This window comes from Rhinatrema bivittatum, chromosome 3 (genome assembly GCF_901001135.1).
Source record: "Rhinatrema bivittatum chromosome 3, aRhiBiv1.1, whole genome shotgun sequence".
NCBI lineage: Eukaryota > Metazoa > Chordata > Amphibia > Gymnophiona > Rhinatrematidae > Rhinatrema > Rhinatrema bivittatum.
Window position 1 is genome coordinate 280284247 of NC_042617.1, and position 14903 is coordinate 280299149.

General features: G+C 49.8%; 1 protein-coding gene across 3 annotated transcripts in view; it reads right to left on the minus strand.

Moving 5' to 3' along the window:
• The window catches only part of STAT2 (signal transducer and activator of transcription 2), a 157959-nt gene that overhangs the window by 93260 nt on the left and 49796 nt on the right, over positions 1-14903 (minus strand). For all 3 annotated transcript variants that reach the window (XR_003855535.1, XM_029594807.1, XM_029594808.1), the window contains 4 exons: positions 13239-13317; positions 12899-12972; positions 5419-5567; positions 4905-5063 (listed from right to left, as the gene is read on the minus strand). Coding sequence is in view for 2 of the 3 variants with exons in the window: in XM_029594807.1 (XP_029450667.1) it covers positions 4905-5063; positions 5419-5567; positions 12899-12972; positions 13239-13317 (461 nt within the window). In the remaining variant the exon portion in view is untranslated. The remainder of the gene's footprint in view (positions 1-4904; positions 5064-5418; positions 5568-12898; positions 12973-13238; positions 13318-14903) is intronic.

A 14903-nucleotide genomic window follows, 5' to 3' on the forward strand; every position in this document is an offset into this window, starting at 1 on the left:
AAGTTTAGTGTAAGGCGGATAGGTAACTAGGGCCTGTAACTCACTAACTCTGCGAGCCGAAGTGATTGCTAGAAGGAAAATCACTTTCCATGTGAGAAAGCGAAGTTCACAGGATTGGAGAGGCTTAAATGGTGGTTTCATGAGCCGACCCAAAACCAGGTTGAGGTCCCAAGAAGGGGCTGGAGGACATAGTGGAGGCTTGAGGTGAAGCATCCCTTCAAGAAGCGTGTTACAAGGGGTTGCACTGAGATAGGGACATCCCCGACACCTTTATGGAAGGTGGCTACTGCACTGACATGCATTCTAATGGAGGAAGTTTTGAGACCTGACTCTGACAAGTGCCAGAGATAGTCTAGAAACTTCGGGATGGGACAGGTAAAAGGATCAAGGACCTGAGAAGAGCACCATGATGTGAACCTGTTCCATTTGTAGGAATATGATTTTCTCGGGGAAGGCTTCCAAGAAGCGATCAAGACACGGGAGACTGAATTAGAAAGGTTAAGCGGCTGAAGGATTAGCCTTTCAACATCCATGCTGTCAAGGACAGGGCATGAAGATTGGGGTGACGAAGGCACCCGTCGTTTTGAGTGATTAGAAGCGGGTTTGTTTCCAGAGGAATGTGCCTGCGAATGGAAAGATCCTGAAGGATTGGAAACCACACTTGGCGGGGCCAGTGGGTGCTATCAGGATCATGGTTCCCTTGTCTTGAGGTAACTTCATGAGAGTCTTCGAGAGAAGTGGAAGTGGAGGGAATGCGTATAGGAGAGCAGTTGACCACGATAGGGAGAATGCGTCTCTTGGTGGATAATGTTTGCTGCGAGTGAGAGAGCAGAAATTGTCTACTTTGCGATTCTGGGGAGACGCAAAGAGGTCTATTTGAGGATGACCCCATTGTAGGAAGATGGAATTTGCCACTAAGGGGTTTAGAGACCACTCGTGCGGTTGAAAGTTGCGACTCAACTTGTCCGCCAACACGTTGTCCACTCCCGGCAAGTAGGTGGCCCTGAGGTACATTGAGTGGGAGAGGGCCTCCGCCCAAATCTGTGCAGCTTCCTGACACAGAAGGTAGGATCCTGTCCCTCCCTGTTTGTTGATGTACCACATGGCCACCTGGTTGTCCATCTGGATCAGGATGACTTGATTGGACAGGTGATCCTGAAATACTCTGAGAGCGTATCTTATTGCTCGAAGCTCCAGGAAATTTATTTGGTGTTTGGCTTCCTCTGGAGACCAAGAACCTTGTGTTTGGAGATCGGCCACATGGGCTCCCCACCCGAAGTTGGAAGCATCGGTGGTTAGAGTTATTTGAGGGTTTGGCGCCTGAAAGGGCAAGCCCTGTAGAAGATTGATGTGGTTCGCCCACCAGGCAAGAGACAGACGGAGTGAGTTGGTGACATGGACAATGGTCGACAAGGGACTGTGTCCATTGTGACCTTAAGAGTCTACTGATGACTCTCATGGCCAGATGGGCCATCGTTGTGACCTGAACTGAGGATGCCATGTGTCTAAGAAGGATGAGAAACCGATGCGCAGCCATCGAGTGTTGAGACTGCAGCTGTCGTGCCAGAGACACGAGGGTGAGGGCTCGTTGTCAAGGCAGGAAAGCCTTTGCCTGTAAGATGTCCAAGTCTGCCCCAATGAACGACAAGGTTTGAGGTGGGACTAAGGAGGATTTGTTGTAATTGACGAGAAATCAGAGTGAAGTGAGAGTGTGTAAGGTAAGATGTAGGGAGGACAATGCGGCTTGCTGAGTCGGAGCCCTAATTAACCAGTCGTCCAGGTAGGGGTAGACATGGACACCTTGAGTCCTGAGGAAGGCGGCAACTACGACGAGGCATTTTGTAAACACCTGTGGTGCAGATGCCAGGCCGAATGGAAGCACTTGGTATTGATAGTGCTTGGGGCCTACGAGGAATCTCAGGAATTTGCTATTAGATGGAGTTATCACAATATTCGTGTATGCGTCCTGAAGGTCAAGAGAGCAGAGCCAGTCTCCTCTTTGAAGAAGAGGAAGCAGGGAGCCCAAGGTTACCATCTTGAACATTTCTCTCTGGAGGTACTTGTTGAGTGGTCGTAGATCCAAAATTGGATGAACGCCTCTCGATTTTTGGGGGATTAGAAAGTACCGGGAATAGAATCAGAGGCCTTGCTGAGGCAATGGTACTGGTTCTATTGCTCTGGACTGGAGTAGGAGGGAAGCCTCCTGCTCCAGGAGTAATGAATGATCGGATGTTCTCCACGTCATTAGAGGTGGGGAATCCGGTGGGATGGAGAGAAAGTTGAGATGATAGCCTTGAGCAATGATTGTTAGGACCCAGTGGTCCGAAGAGATTGAGTGCCATATGTTGTTGAAATGGCACAAGCGGCCTCCCACTGGGACATTTGGTAATGGAATCTGGCTGCTGCTCTCTATGTGAAAGTCAAAAACCAGAAGCAGGGCCTGGTTGGGGGGCTGTCTGTGGCTTTTGCTTTCGAGTTTGACGAGACTGTGATTTGAGGAATGGTCTCGCAGAGCAGCATCTAGCTGCAGGCGGGTAGGACTTCTTTGGTCTATAAAAAGACTTTTTAGAGTCCTTCCGGAAAGGCTGTTTGGAAGGATAATCCGAAGGAAACAGAGAGAGCTGTCTGAGAGTCTCATGATGGTCCTTTAGTTCAGCCACTGTCTTTTGAATCTGCTCGCCAAAGAGATTGTCTCCTATGCAGGGGAGATCGGACAACCGCTCTTGCACTTCTGGACGAAGGTCTGAAGACTTAAGCCAAGCCCATCGTCTTGCTGAAATAGCTGCTGCAGACACTCTGGTTGCAGTGTCAAAGATATCGTAACATGATCTAATCTCATGTTTGCCTGCCTCCAAACCCTTATTAAGTAGGGTGTGAATCTTATCTGGAAGTGATTGAGGCATGGAGGTTGTCAGGTCTTGAAGTTGCTTAAAAATGACTATTATATTGGGTCATATATAGTTGGTAAGCAGCAATTCGGAGGATCAACATTGATCCTTGAAAGACTCGGCGACCAATGGTATCCAAAAACTTTTGTTCCTTGCCAGGGGGAAAGGAAGTATGAGTTTTGGACCTTTTTGCTTTCTTTTGTGCAGATTCAACCACCACAGATTGGCGATCCAATTGAGGCTTTTGAAAACCTGGAGCTGACTGCACCAAGTAGGTAAAGTCAGTTTTTCTGTGGACTGGTGCAATGGAGCCAGGGTGCTCCCAGTTCTTTTTGAGAAGGTCAAGAAGAACTAGATGGATGGGGATGGAGGTGATTTCCTTGGGCGCATCCAGGAATTGAAGCAACTCCATCATCTGATGTCTGTCGTCCTGTTCCGTTAGCAACTGGAAGGGGATCAATTCAGACATGTCCTTCACAAAGTTTATGAAAGAAAGGTCTTCTGAAGGAGAACGCTTTCTACTTTCAGTAGGTGAAGGTAAATCATTGGTGTCGGGTGAAGAATCATCGGTCCAGGTATCATAAGGATCCGCACCTGTGTCTTTAGAGACTGTAGAGGGACAGCGTAGTTGGATACCTGAAGGTCCCGGTTTTGGCTCCGAAGGCATCGGAGGAATAACCGGAGGCACCGATGAAAGTAATGAAGGCCCCGGCGCAGGCACTGATGGCTTCGGTGGATGGCTCAATGGCGCCGATGGGGGTATCGATCTCGATGGCTGAGGCAGTACTCCCGAAGGAGGGATGCGGAACGGTGTTTCTCCTCCGATGACAAAGTCAACGGGGAGGGCACCCGAGCCATCGGTGGCCCGGGATCCACCGGTGGAAAAGCGGTAATAAGCGCTTCCATCCTCGATGGCAGCGGTACCAATGCTGCTGGAATCGGGTCGGTGCTGGGGAAACCTGGAGTCGATGCATCGCCTTGTCGATGGCCTCCTGAACCATCCGGTCCAGTTCTTCTCGGAGACCTGGAGCAAGCTGCCCCGGCTCCGGAACAGAAGAAGGGTGCATGTTATAAAATCCAAGGCCCGCGCACACGTGGGCGGATGATTTTATATTGGCACACGCATGTAAGCGTGAATCCCGTTTCTATCGCGTAAAGGGGGGATTTTAGTAGATGTGCACGGCGACACAATAGGCCCTTTTCCCTGTTCCCTCCCAATTCACTTCAGTCAAGAAGCAGCCTTCCTAAACCCCCTACCTAACCTGCCTCCATTTTACCCTATCCGCTCCAACCCCTAAAACCCTAACTACCTTAGATTTTTATTTATTTATTTATTTATTTATTACTTACCTGCATTCCGGAGCAGCAGCAAGTTCTGCATGTCCATTGTTGCCGGCGCATGCTTCAGCAGGATAGTGCTTTAATGGCACTGTGCCGCCCCACCCAGACCCCGCCCCCAGCCCTCCCCTTTTAGCAAAAATGTTTCCAGTGCACGTACTGGGAGATAAGCTTGTGACTGCGGGCCTGTGAAAATCTGCGCATCACTCGCATGGCCCAGCAACACACACATTTCACCAATTCAGACCATGTAGGCCTTTTAAAATTGGCCTCAAAGAGTTTTAAGTAAGGCTGGTATCAGAGTAAGTTTGTGCCTCCAGGCCTGAGCAATCACCGCTCAGTGACACGCAAGGCTATTTTTTTTTTCTGCAACTTTTTGTAAAAATAGTTCAAATTTGTGCACTATAAGCTAGTATAATGCAAATAGCGGGATTTCTTGTGAATACACTTTTGCGTCGTGTGTGCCAGGTTCACGACCTGCGTGCGCACGCACACATGCGCGGCTTAAGAGGGAACAGTAGACAAGACGTGGTAAATCACGAGAAGCTTACCGGAGATGCAACTAATACATTACAATCACCCAGATTTGGAACACATACCAGGTTTACACACACACACACACACACACACACACACACAGTCCCTTCCGATGCCCACACCTCTAAGCCCGCAGCACACCTTTGCAGGAGGCACGACAGCAGCTCAGATGTACGGCGCTCCAGAATGGCTGGATCCATTTTCAGTGGGTCGTTCTCATAGGACACCTTGGTGCACAGCTCCATCAGGGTCTTGAGCAGTCGGCGCAAGTGGAACAAGGTCTCTGCGGTCACAGTAACCCTAGGGGTGGGTGTAAAAGAGGGGAGCAAGAAGGAAAAAAAAAAATTAAGCGTGCTCACTATTTTCCGACCCCCACAGCATTTGGGGAGCAGGTCCCAGTGCCACACAAAGTCTCAGAAATGGTGAGATGTAGAACAGAAAATGAAAACCAAAAACATACATAGAGGTGAAAATCAGTTTTCCCAAAATCAGGAGAACTTATCTGAATCATAAATACACAAAAAGAAAAGGTGACAGAAGATAAATGGCATATCACTGTTGGAAGAGTATCACAGAGCAGTAAAGACAATGACCACGAACCATGTCTGCACAGAACATGAACTATGGCGTCTGTGCTGCAAGGCAGATCCCTTACCATGTCTCCAGCTGGGTCAGAGAGGTCTTGACAGGGGCTCCAATGTATTGCAGCTGCTGCTGTCTTGCCCACTCAATCAGCTCGTTCAGCAGGAAGCTCACAAGCGTATCGCACCGTCCCAGCAGCTCCTTCAACGCATCTAGGATTTTCTGAGGCAAGAAAAAGAACAGGTCAGGCAACTAACAAGGCAAAAGGGGAAGAGATCAAGTAAAATATCTCACGGCAGTTACACAATGTTAGGTTCCATATTGGGAGTCCCTCCCCTTCTCCAGGAAAAGGACAGGAAAACTGGTTCTTACCTGCTAACCTTCGTTCCTGTAACACCACAGATCAGTCCAGACTCCTGGGTTTATGCATCCCTGCCAGCAGGGAATGGTCGTTCTTTTTGTGACTGCCGAAACCGCCGCGTTCACCTTCGGAACCTTAAGCAGCTCCAGAAAGTCCTCCGGGAGGGGGTATAACTTTTCCATTGCCCTGCTGTCCTTAAGTGAGGCTTCGGGCGAATCCTGTAGAAGAGTAGGATGGGTAGGGAAGGCTCTGGTTGGATGGCGTAGCCCCTCAAGCACAGGGTCTCCCTTTTTCACCGACTGAGTGGGACCAGGCGGGTCCTGAGGGGCCTCAATATCCAATTCTTGCAGGATATGTGGAATGAGGGTGTCCAACTCGTCCCTCTGGAATATCCGCAGAACTTTAGGATCGTCCCCTTCCATCTGAGAGGTAAGCAAGGGATCATCCAGGTCAGGGTCCAGAACAGAATCCACCCCCCCACCCCCCGCAGGGGGGTGTACCAAACATATCCTGGAGGAACCCAGAGGGGCCACAGGTGTCCCCACCCCTAAGCCCTCTACTCTCTGGGGGACTCCCATGGGAGGAGGATCCGCTATCCTGAGCACTTTGGGAGGCAGAGGCCCCATTGCCAAATCCGGAGGCTGGTTCATCCTGGCCAGATAGGCATTGTGAAGTAGAAGCACAAAGTCTGTGGAAAACGGAAGTGGGCCCAGGGGAGGCAAAAAGGAAAATTGGTTCCTACCTGCTAATTTTCATTCCTGTAGTACCACGGATCAGCCCAGACTCCTGGGTTTTACCCCTCCTCCAGCAAGCGGAGACAGACCAATTTCTGTGAACTCTGTCGTTTACCCCTGAGGTGCCACCTAGAGCCTGTCAGTATTCCACTGTACCCAAGCAGAACAATAATAAAGATTCACAACTTTCACTGAACAACCACCCCCGAAGAACAGAGGAAATGAAGAACTCGTAACTGAAACCCAAAAACTATGCTCTATAATTCTGACCCTGAACAGGGGGTATATGAAACTTACATCCAGAAATAATGATCCACCGGCCAAGTGGACTCTCCCTGGGTGGGACTCTGGGCTGATCAGTGGTACTACAGGAACGAAAATTAGCAGGTAAGAACCAATTTTCCTTTCCCTGTATGTACCCGGATGAGCCCAGACTCCTGGATGTACCCAAGCTTCCCTAACCAGGGTGGGACTGCGAGAGTCCTGCTCAGAGAACAGGCTCAGGTGCCCGGACATCAAGTCTATAGTGTCTCGCGAAAGTATGAGTAGACTTCCAGGTAGCCTCCCTACAAATCTTTTGCGGCACCACCTGTTGACATTCGGCCCACGAAGTCGATTGAGAGTGCGTAGAATGAGCCTTAAGCCCAACCGGAATCGACTGGCCCTGTACAAGGTATGCCGACACGATAGCTTCCTTCAGCCAACGGGCGATAGTTGCCTTGGAAGCTTTCTGGCCCCTTCTGGGTCCACTCCAAAAGACGAAAAGATGATCCGACAGACGAAAACTATTCGTGACCTCCAGGTAACGCAACAATACCCGTTTCACATCCAGCTTTTGCAAATCTCTGGCCTCTGGCAAAGAGGAATCTAAACCCTCAAAGGAAGGAAGTTCCACAGATTGATTTAAATGAAAAGCAGAGACCACCTTCAGGAGAAAGGAGGGAACCGTGCGCAATGAAACACCCGCTCCCGAAATCCTTAAGAAAGGCTCTCTGCAAGATAACACCTGGAGCTCTGAAATGCGCCTTGCCGAAACAATAGCGACCAAAAACACTATTTTCAAAGTGAGATCCTTCAGGGTTGCCCGCTTCAAGGGCTCAAAGGGGGCTAAGCAAAGGGCGCGGAGGAACAAATTAAGTTTCCAGGAAGGACAGGGATTCCGAACCGGAGGGCGCAAGTGCTTAACCCCTCTCAGGAACCTAGCCACATCAGGATGCGAAGCAAGCGCCACCCCATGCACCTTACCTCGAAAACAACCTAACGCCACTACTTGAACTCTCAAGGAATTAAAGGCCAGACCCTTGGACAAGCCTGCCTAAAGGAAATCCAGAACTTCCGGGATTGAGGCCTTGGCAGGACGAATGCTACGTTCCACACACCAGGACTCAAACACCTCCCAGACCCTAACATAGGCTCTGGAGGTAGAGGTTTTACGGGAGTGCAAGAACGTGGCAATAACCGCAGGCGAATAACCCCTCGAACTTAACCTCTGCCTTTCAAAAGCCATGCCGCTAGACAGAAGCGATCGACCTCGCCGAAATAGACGGGCCCCTGGCGCAGTAGAGTCGGGGACGGAGGAAACCGCAGCAGACCGCCGACGGCTAGAGTCAGAAGATCTGCAAACCACGGATGCCGTGGCCATTCCGGAGCCACTAGAATCACTGTACCCAGGTGAACTTCGATTCAGCGCAACTCTTTTCTAACCAACGGCCACGGAGGAAAGATGTACAACAGAGCGTCTCTTGGCCAGGACAGAACCAGAGCATCTACTCCCTCCGCTCCCGGTTCTCGTCACCGACTGAAGAAACGAGGAGCCTTGGCATTGCGGTACGTTGCCATGAGGTCCATGGATGGCCTGGTCCAACGCCGGCACAGAAGATGAAAGTCCTCGTCTGAGAATTCCCACTCCCCTGGATCCAACTGGTTTCGAATGAGAAAGTCTGCCTGCACGTTGTCGACCCCAGCGATGTGGGAGGCCGCAATCTTGTAAAGGTGCCATTCCACCCAGGCGATCAGCAGCCGTGCCTCCGTCGCCACAGGACGGCTCCTGGTTCCTCCTTGACGATTGATGTAAGCTACCGCTGTGGCATTGTCAGATAGTATCCTTACCGATCGCCCTTCCACTAAGGGAAGAAGGGCCTGCAATGCCAGCTGAATAGCCCTGTGTCCAAGCAATTGATGGACCAGCAGGATTCCATCTTCATCCACTGGCCCTGCACAGCCGCTCCCCGACACACTGCCCCCCCCATCTGGAGAAGCTGGCGTCGGTAGTGACCACAATCCATGTGGGAATCTTCAAGTCCACTCCCCGACGCAAGTTGTCTGGATACAGCCACCAATGTAGACTGGCATGCGCCACGTCCGTCAGCAGTAATTGAAGCTGGAATTGCTGGGAAAGTGGACTCCAGCGGGAGAGCAACTCAGACTGCAGAGGACGCATATGAGCAAAGGCCCACGGAACGAGCTCGAGAGTGGAAGCCATCAACCCCAGGACCTGCAAATAATCCCAGGCCATGGGCTGAAGCATGGAACTGAATAAATCCACCTGGGAAATCAACTTGGAAAGTCTCTCTTCTATAAGAAAAACCTTGCCCGAGACCGTATCAAATCTGGCTCCCAGAAACTCCAAGGACTGAGAAGGATTCAGATGGCTCTTGTCGGGGTTTACCACCCAACCTAAGGAAGTCAACCTCTGGAGGACCCGCTGGACCGCGGTCCTGCACAATTCCTCTGACTTCGCATGAATCAGCCAATCGTCCAGGTAGGGATGAACCAATACTCCCTCGCGCCGCAGGGCTGCTGCTACTACCACCATCACCTTGGTGAAGACTCTTGGCCCTGTCGCGAGGCCGAACGGGAGAGCACAAAACTGGAAATGTTGGCCGAGGATCGCGAACCGTAGGTACTTCTGATGATCCGAATGGATGGGAATGTGCAGATAAGCCTCCGTCAGGTCCAACGACGCCAAAAAAACTCTCCCTTGTGGACAGATACTATCATGGAGCGCAGAGTTTCCATCCGAAAATGAAGCACCTTCAGCTTCCGATTGACCTGTTTCAGATCTAGGATGGGGCGAAATGTTCCTTCCTTTTTTGGCACAATTAAATAGATCGAGTAATGCCCGCGCCTGAGTTCTCCGGCTGGAACTGGAACTATGGTGCCGAGGTCTTCTAAGTGCAGCAGGGTCTCGTGTACCGCTTGCCTCTTTTGACAGTACACTCATGGGGAAACCATGAAGCAGTCTTGGATCGGCCATGCAAAATCTAAAGCGCAGCCATGTTCGATTATGCTTAGGACCCATTGATCCGACATTACCATGGTCCACTCCTCCAGGAATAAGGACAGCCTGCCCCCAATCTTTGGAACTGAGGAGTGAACCGGCCACACTTCATTGTGAGGGCTTGGGGCCCCCATGAGACTGAGGGGCTCCTTCTCTGGAGGGCCGCTGGCCTCAAAAGGACTGGGGCCATGTATTTTGACGGCTTTGTCCCTGACGAAACGAGGAGCCCATGGATCGGGGGGAGTGAAAACGTCGATTCCCGCAAAATCTTGCTCTCTGAGGAAAAGAGCCTCTCGTCCTGGGCCTGTCCTCCGGCAGCTTGTGGACCTTGTTCTCTCCGAGTGACTTGATCATATCATCCAATTGCTGTCTGAACAACAAACTGCCCTTGAAGGGCAGAGAACTCAAATGCGACTTGGAGGAGACATCTGCCGACCAATTCCGCAACCATAGGAGGCGACGCACCAAAACAGCTGAAACCATCGCCCTTCCTGAGGTCCGCAAAAGATCATACAGTGTGTCCGCACTGTAGGCCACCGCAGACTCCAGTCTCCCAACCTGTTGTGACTGGGCATCTGTAAGTTCCACGGATGCTTGGAAATCCTGGATCCAGCGGAGACTGGCCCGCTGCGCAAAGCTGCTGCAGATGGCAGCCCAGACTCCCAGAGCTGATACCTCAAAGATTTTCTTGAGATGTACCTCTAACTTGTAGTCCTGCAGATCCTTCAAGGCTGCGGCTCCTGTCACTGGAATAGTCGACTTCTTCGTCACCGCTGAGATCGCAGTATCTACCTTAGGCACCCTGAGAAGATCCAGCATGTCCTCTGGGAGTGGGTATAACTTATCCATGGCCCTGCTCACCTTTAACCCCAGATCAGGAGTGTCCCACTCCTTAAATAAAAGGTCAGACACCGAAAAGTGGAACGGGAACGACCGCGCTGGACCTCGGAGTCCCAGCACCACCGGATCCATAGTAGCCCCCAACCTGGAATCCTCCTGAGGGTTTTCAATTCCCAGTTTGCCCAAGATGACCGGAATAAGGGGACCCAGTTCATCCTTTCGGAACAAGTGAACCACCTTGTTCCGAAAGTCCATGGGATCCCCATTCACCGGAGGGGATCCCATGTGCTTGGTCAGAGGAGCCTGGGCATCTGGATCCACATCCTGACCTTGATCAGGAACCGGGTGTGGAGAGTCCCCCTGAACTGAAGAATCTGAGGACGTGCTGTCCTTCGGACAGACCATGGAACGAAGCAGACGTTTCTCCTGGGGCGCTCCACCAGACCTCGGCGGCTGAACCCGCTTTCGGTCCTCAGAGGAACCTCCCCCTGGCCCTGCCGATGCAGGTGCCCTGCGAGCTACCTTGTGCCCCTGCACCTTACCAACCCTGCGTGCCTTAAACGCTTTGTGCATTAAAAGCCAAAATCTGAGGTGAACGACGAAGAAGACCCTTCAGAATCCTCCCCTTCATCATTCTCTTCCGCAGCGCCAGCCAAACCAGCCCCCCCAGGTGCACTAGCCCTTGGCAACAATGGGGGAGGCAGAAGCCCATCCCCCATAGTAGCTTTTTCTTGCTCCCGCATGGTCCCCAAAATGGCTTCCTTTCCCGCGCTAAGCAAGAATGGATCCGGGGCCTGACGAGGCAAAATCGGGACACTGACCCCCCCCCCCCCCCCGACGTGGTCGCGAATCACCCCCTGTCGATTTCGCTGGAGCCGCGATCCCCGAAGGGCCCTCTCTCCCCCCCCGAGAGACACTCCGTGCAAATGCCAGCACGGGAGAGCCGCACAGGCAGCGGCCTAAATTTAGCCCGGCGGATAGAGGGGCAGCAAAAATCAAAGGCCTACCTGAACGGAGCTGTCCGCGTTCTGAAACGAACACCCGCGGATAGCAAGCTAGGCCGGCAGAGCAGCAGAATTTAAAGTAGCCCCTGTGACATAGTAAGGGCAAAGGGCCGTCGGCTGCCAGTAATCAAAATGGCGTCGACGGCCCTTTGCCATCACTATGTCACAGGGGCTACCACCGCCATTGGTCGACCCCCAGTGACATAGTGAGGTTAAAGGGCCGTCGGCACCATTTTGACTACTGGCAGCCGACAGCCCAAGTCCAGGAGATCGCTCCTGGACCACCAGGGACTTTTGGCAGGCCTTGGGGGGGGCGGGGTTGTAGTAAATTAATTTTGGAGGTCTTGGGGGGCGTCAGGAGGGTGGAGGGTTTTGTTAGATTTTTACTTTTTTATTAAAGATTTGTCTGCGAGCCCTGGACCCCCGCTGGACCACCAGGGACTTTTGGCAGGTCAGGGGGGGGGGGGGGTTGTAGTAAATTAATTTGGTAGGTCTTGTATGGCTCTCACGGAGTTACATTTTAAAATATGTGGCGTTCATGGCTCTCTCAGCCATAAAGGTTCCCGACCCCTGGCCTAGATAGTTCCTCTTCCAGATGAGTCCGTTCCAGCTGGAGGCAACTTGGACAGCCCTTAAGTCTCCAAATGGTAGGCCTTGGGACATAGGCACCACAAGTGATACACTGAATAGTCATTCTGATAATAAGGGTGAGTGAAGAGACTTGAGTAGTTTATCTGAATTAATAGTTGTTGGATTGTTACTTAGATTGATATTATTCACTTAAATAGTTCCTCCAAGGACTTAGGTTAAGAAGAAATACCCTAGTGGTGAGTGGGCAGGAATATACCTCTTACAGGTAAAGGCTCCTTGTTTTCTCCCTTTAAAACACAGGGAATGTAAAATATAAACTAGCTAAAAACAAGCTTTTAAAAGATCAGCTGGAGAGTTTTGGCCTATAAGTAAGTGCATATTGTTTATCATATCCGTATGTATCCATTACTTATGTACTCAATACCTTGTTACTTTGTGTAATCCACCTTGGGACTGCCTTTAAGAAAGGCAGAAAATCAAAATACTTAAGAAATAAAAAACATCTCTGAAAGGACACATTAGGTGTCTCAGCAATGTGGCTCCCTCCCCCATCACCAAAGCCTCGCCAGGCCCCCTGGGTAACTTTCAACTACACAGCCCAACCTCCATCCCTGAAGCATGAACCCCCGCCCCCTCTCCATGACACTGCCCCCCCCCCCCCCGCACCCCTGCCTACAGTACAACCTCCAAACTTCCCATCTTCCCACCAGGGACGAGGACCCTCCTCACCGTCCCCAAATCACCTTTCGATTACGATCCAGATCATTCAGCATTACTTGGAGCAGGCGCTGCATTTCCTGCTGTGGCTCCGAAGCTCCTGCAGTAAGGGAAAGGCAGACAGGTCACAAATCAAATTTTGTACGCCACTTTGGGTGGTCTTTAAACCAAAGCAAGTGGTTTGTAAACCGTATTAAATAAAACACTGTAAAGAAGTTAAATAGAGGAGTTCAGCCACAGGGTGCGCTTCTGGCCGCACATGCTCCGGTCTTTTAGCGCAGGGCCGTTACGTCTTGGTCACCAGTAACTTCGTTCTGTTGCCCACAGAGGTGCAGGTCCTGTGGGGTTCTGGGGGCCCTCACTCACCTTGGGCTTTAAATGTTTTGTATCGGAAGTCAAATGCCTCCTGGAACAGCTCCATGGATTCCACTTCCTTAACCACCATCTGCAGAAGAGATAAGACCCAGGCAGACAAGAGGTGAGAAACTTGAAATCATCATCATCATCATCATCCCCCTACGCCTCAAGAAGCCATCATGCATAAATTTCTCTCCTTACTACCAAGAACCAACTCTCAAAAATTAAGAGCAAAGCTCAAATTACATGCTCCATGTTTTCATTCCTCTTTTCCCCCAAGTCTTCCTCGCCCGAGACAAACATTGGGGCTGACTGGCACCCCAGCAGAAATATTTCGGGCACCGCACTCAACCAGGACTCTACGTATGGTTACATTGAGTGCAGGTCTAGAGGAGGGGGTGGTGTCCTGCTTCTACTGCAGCTTGTCTGTTTCTGTTCCCAACGCTGTGTGCATGCTTTATACAGCATTAGTATCAGAAACAAACGAGCTTTATAGTTTCTATGTTTGTTACTATACTGCTAACTGGTCGTGAGCCTGCATGTTCACAACTTCTGCTGAATTCAGTGCAGCTGACTCTAAAGGGTTAACTTTTCACTGAAGCAGGGGTGCCTTGGAGTTTTTTCTTGCCTGGTGGGTTTTTTTCAGTACTGATCCCTGGTCAGTACTGATCAACACTAGGTGAATCAGCAGCTAATTTGGACAACCCAGCATAATTATTTTCATTTTACCTGTCCTTATTTCTGGTCATTTATCTTCAGTTTATGCACAGTAGGACCCTGTTATTTGGTTTTGGGTTTTTTTTGTATTTACATTTTTTTTAATGTTAGGATAATAATGACATAACATACAACAGCCATTGGATATCATAAATTTGCTATCAACATAAATCAAATTCACTCCACAGCACTGATAAATGAAAGTACTAACATCAATTGTTTTCCAAATATCTTCCAATTAAATTCTAATATATGATGTGAGAGAATTAAAGACAATGAAAACATAAATAACACCACTGGTATCATATATATATATATATATATATATATATATATGTCACACTGTTATGAATTTAAATGTAACTGGTTTGTTATAATGTAAACCGGAGTGAAGGCTATGTCAGCTGTACCTCGGTATATAAACAAATGCTAAATAAAATAAAAAAAATATATATAAACCAAAATGTTATGAAAAAATAAAGCCTAGTTAAATCAAGATCTATACCACTCTTGGTGCCACTTATGAAACAGCATTATCTTATGATTTGTACCATCTCAAAAATGGTTCCCATATCCGAACATGGTAAGCAACATTATCTTTCTGTTCAGTTGTAAAATATAACCAGTAGTGTACCTGCCACAAACGTTAAAGTAATATTTCCTTTGTGGGGGAGGCAGTCACTTTTCCCAACAGGCCGCCAATCCTCACAATATAGGATTGATTAAAGATTTCAGATCTTTGGGCCACTCTTCTGAGTATTGGGATAGACAAAATATCTCTGATACAAAGGGGCGATTCAGATCTGTTAACTCTGAGATCACTGTTGCTATCCACCTCCAATAGGGAACAATGTTTGGGCAAGACCACCATATATGATAAAATGTACCCTCCCGATTACACTTTCGCCAACATTGATTTGATTAATCAGGGAAGATCTTATGCAATCTGGCTGGTGT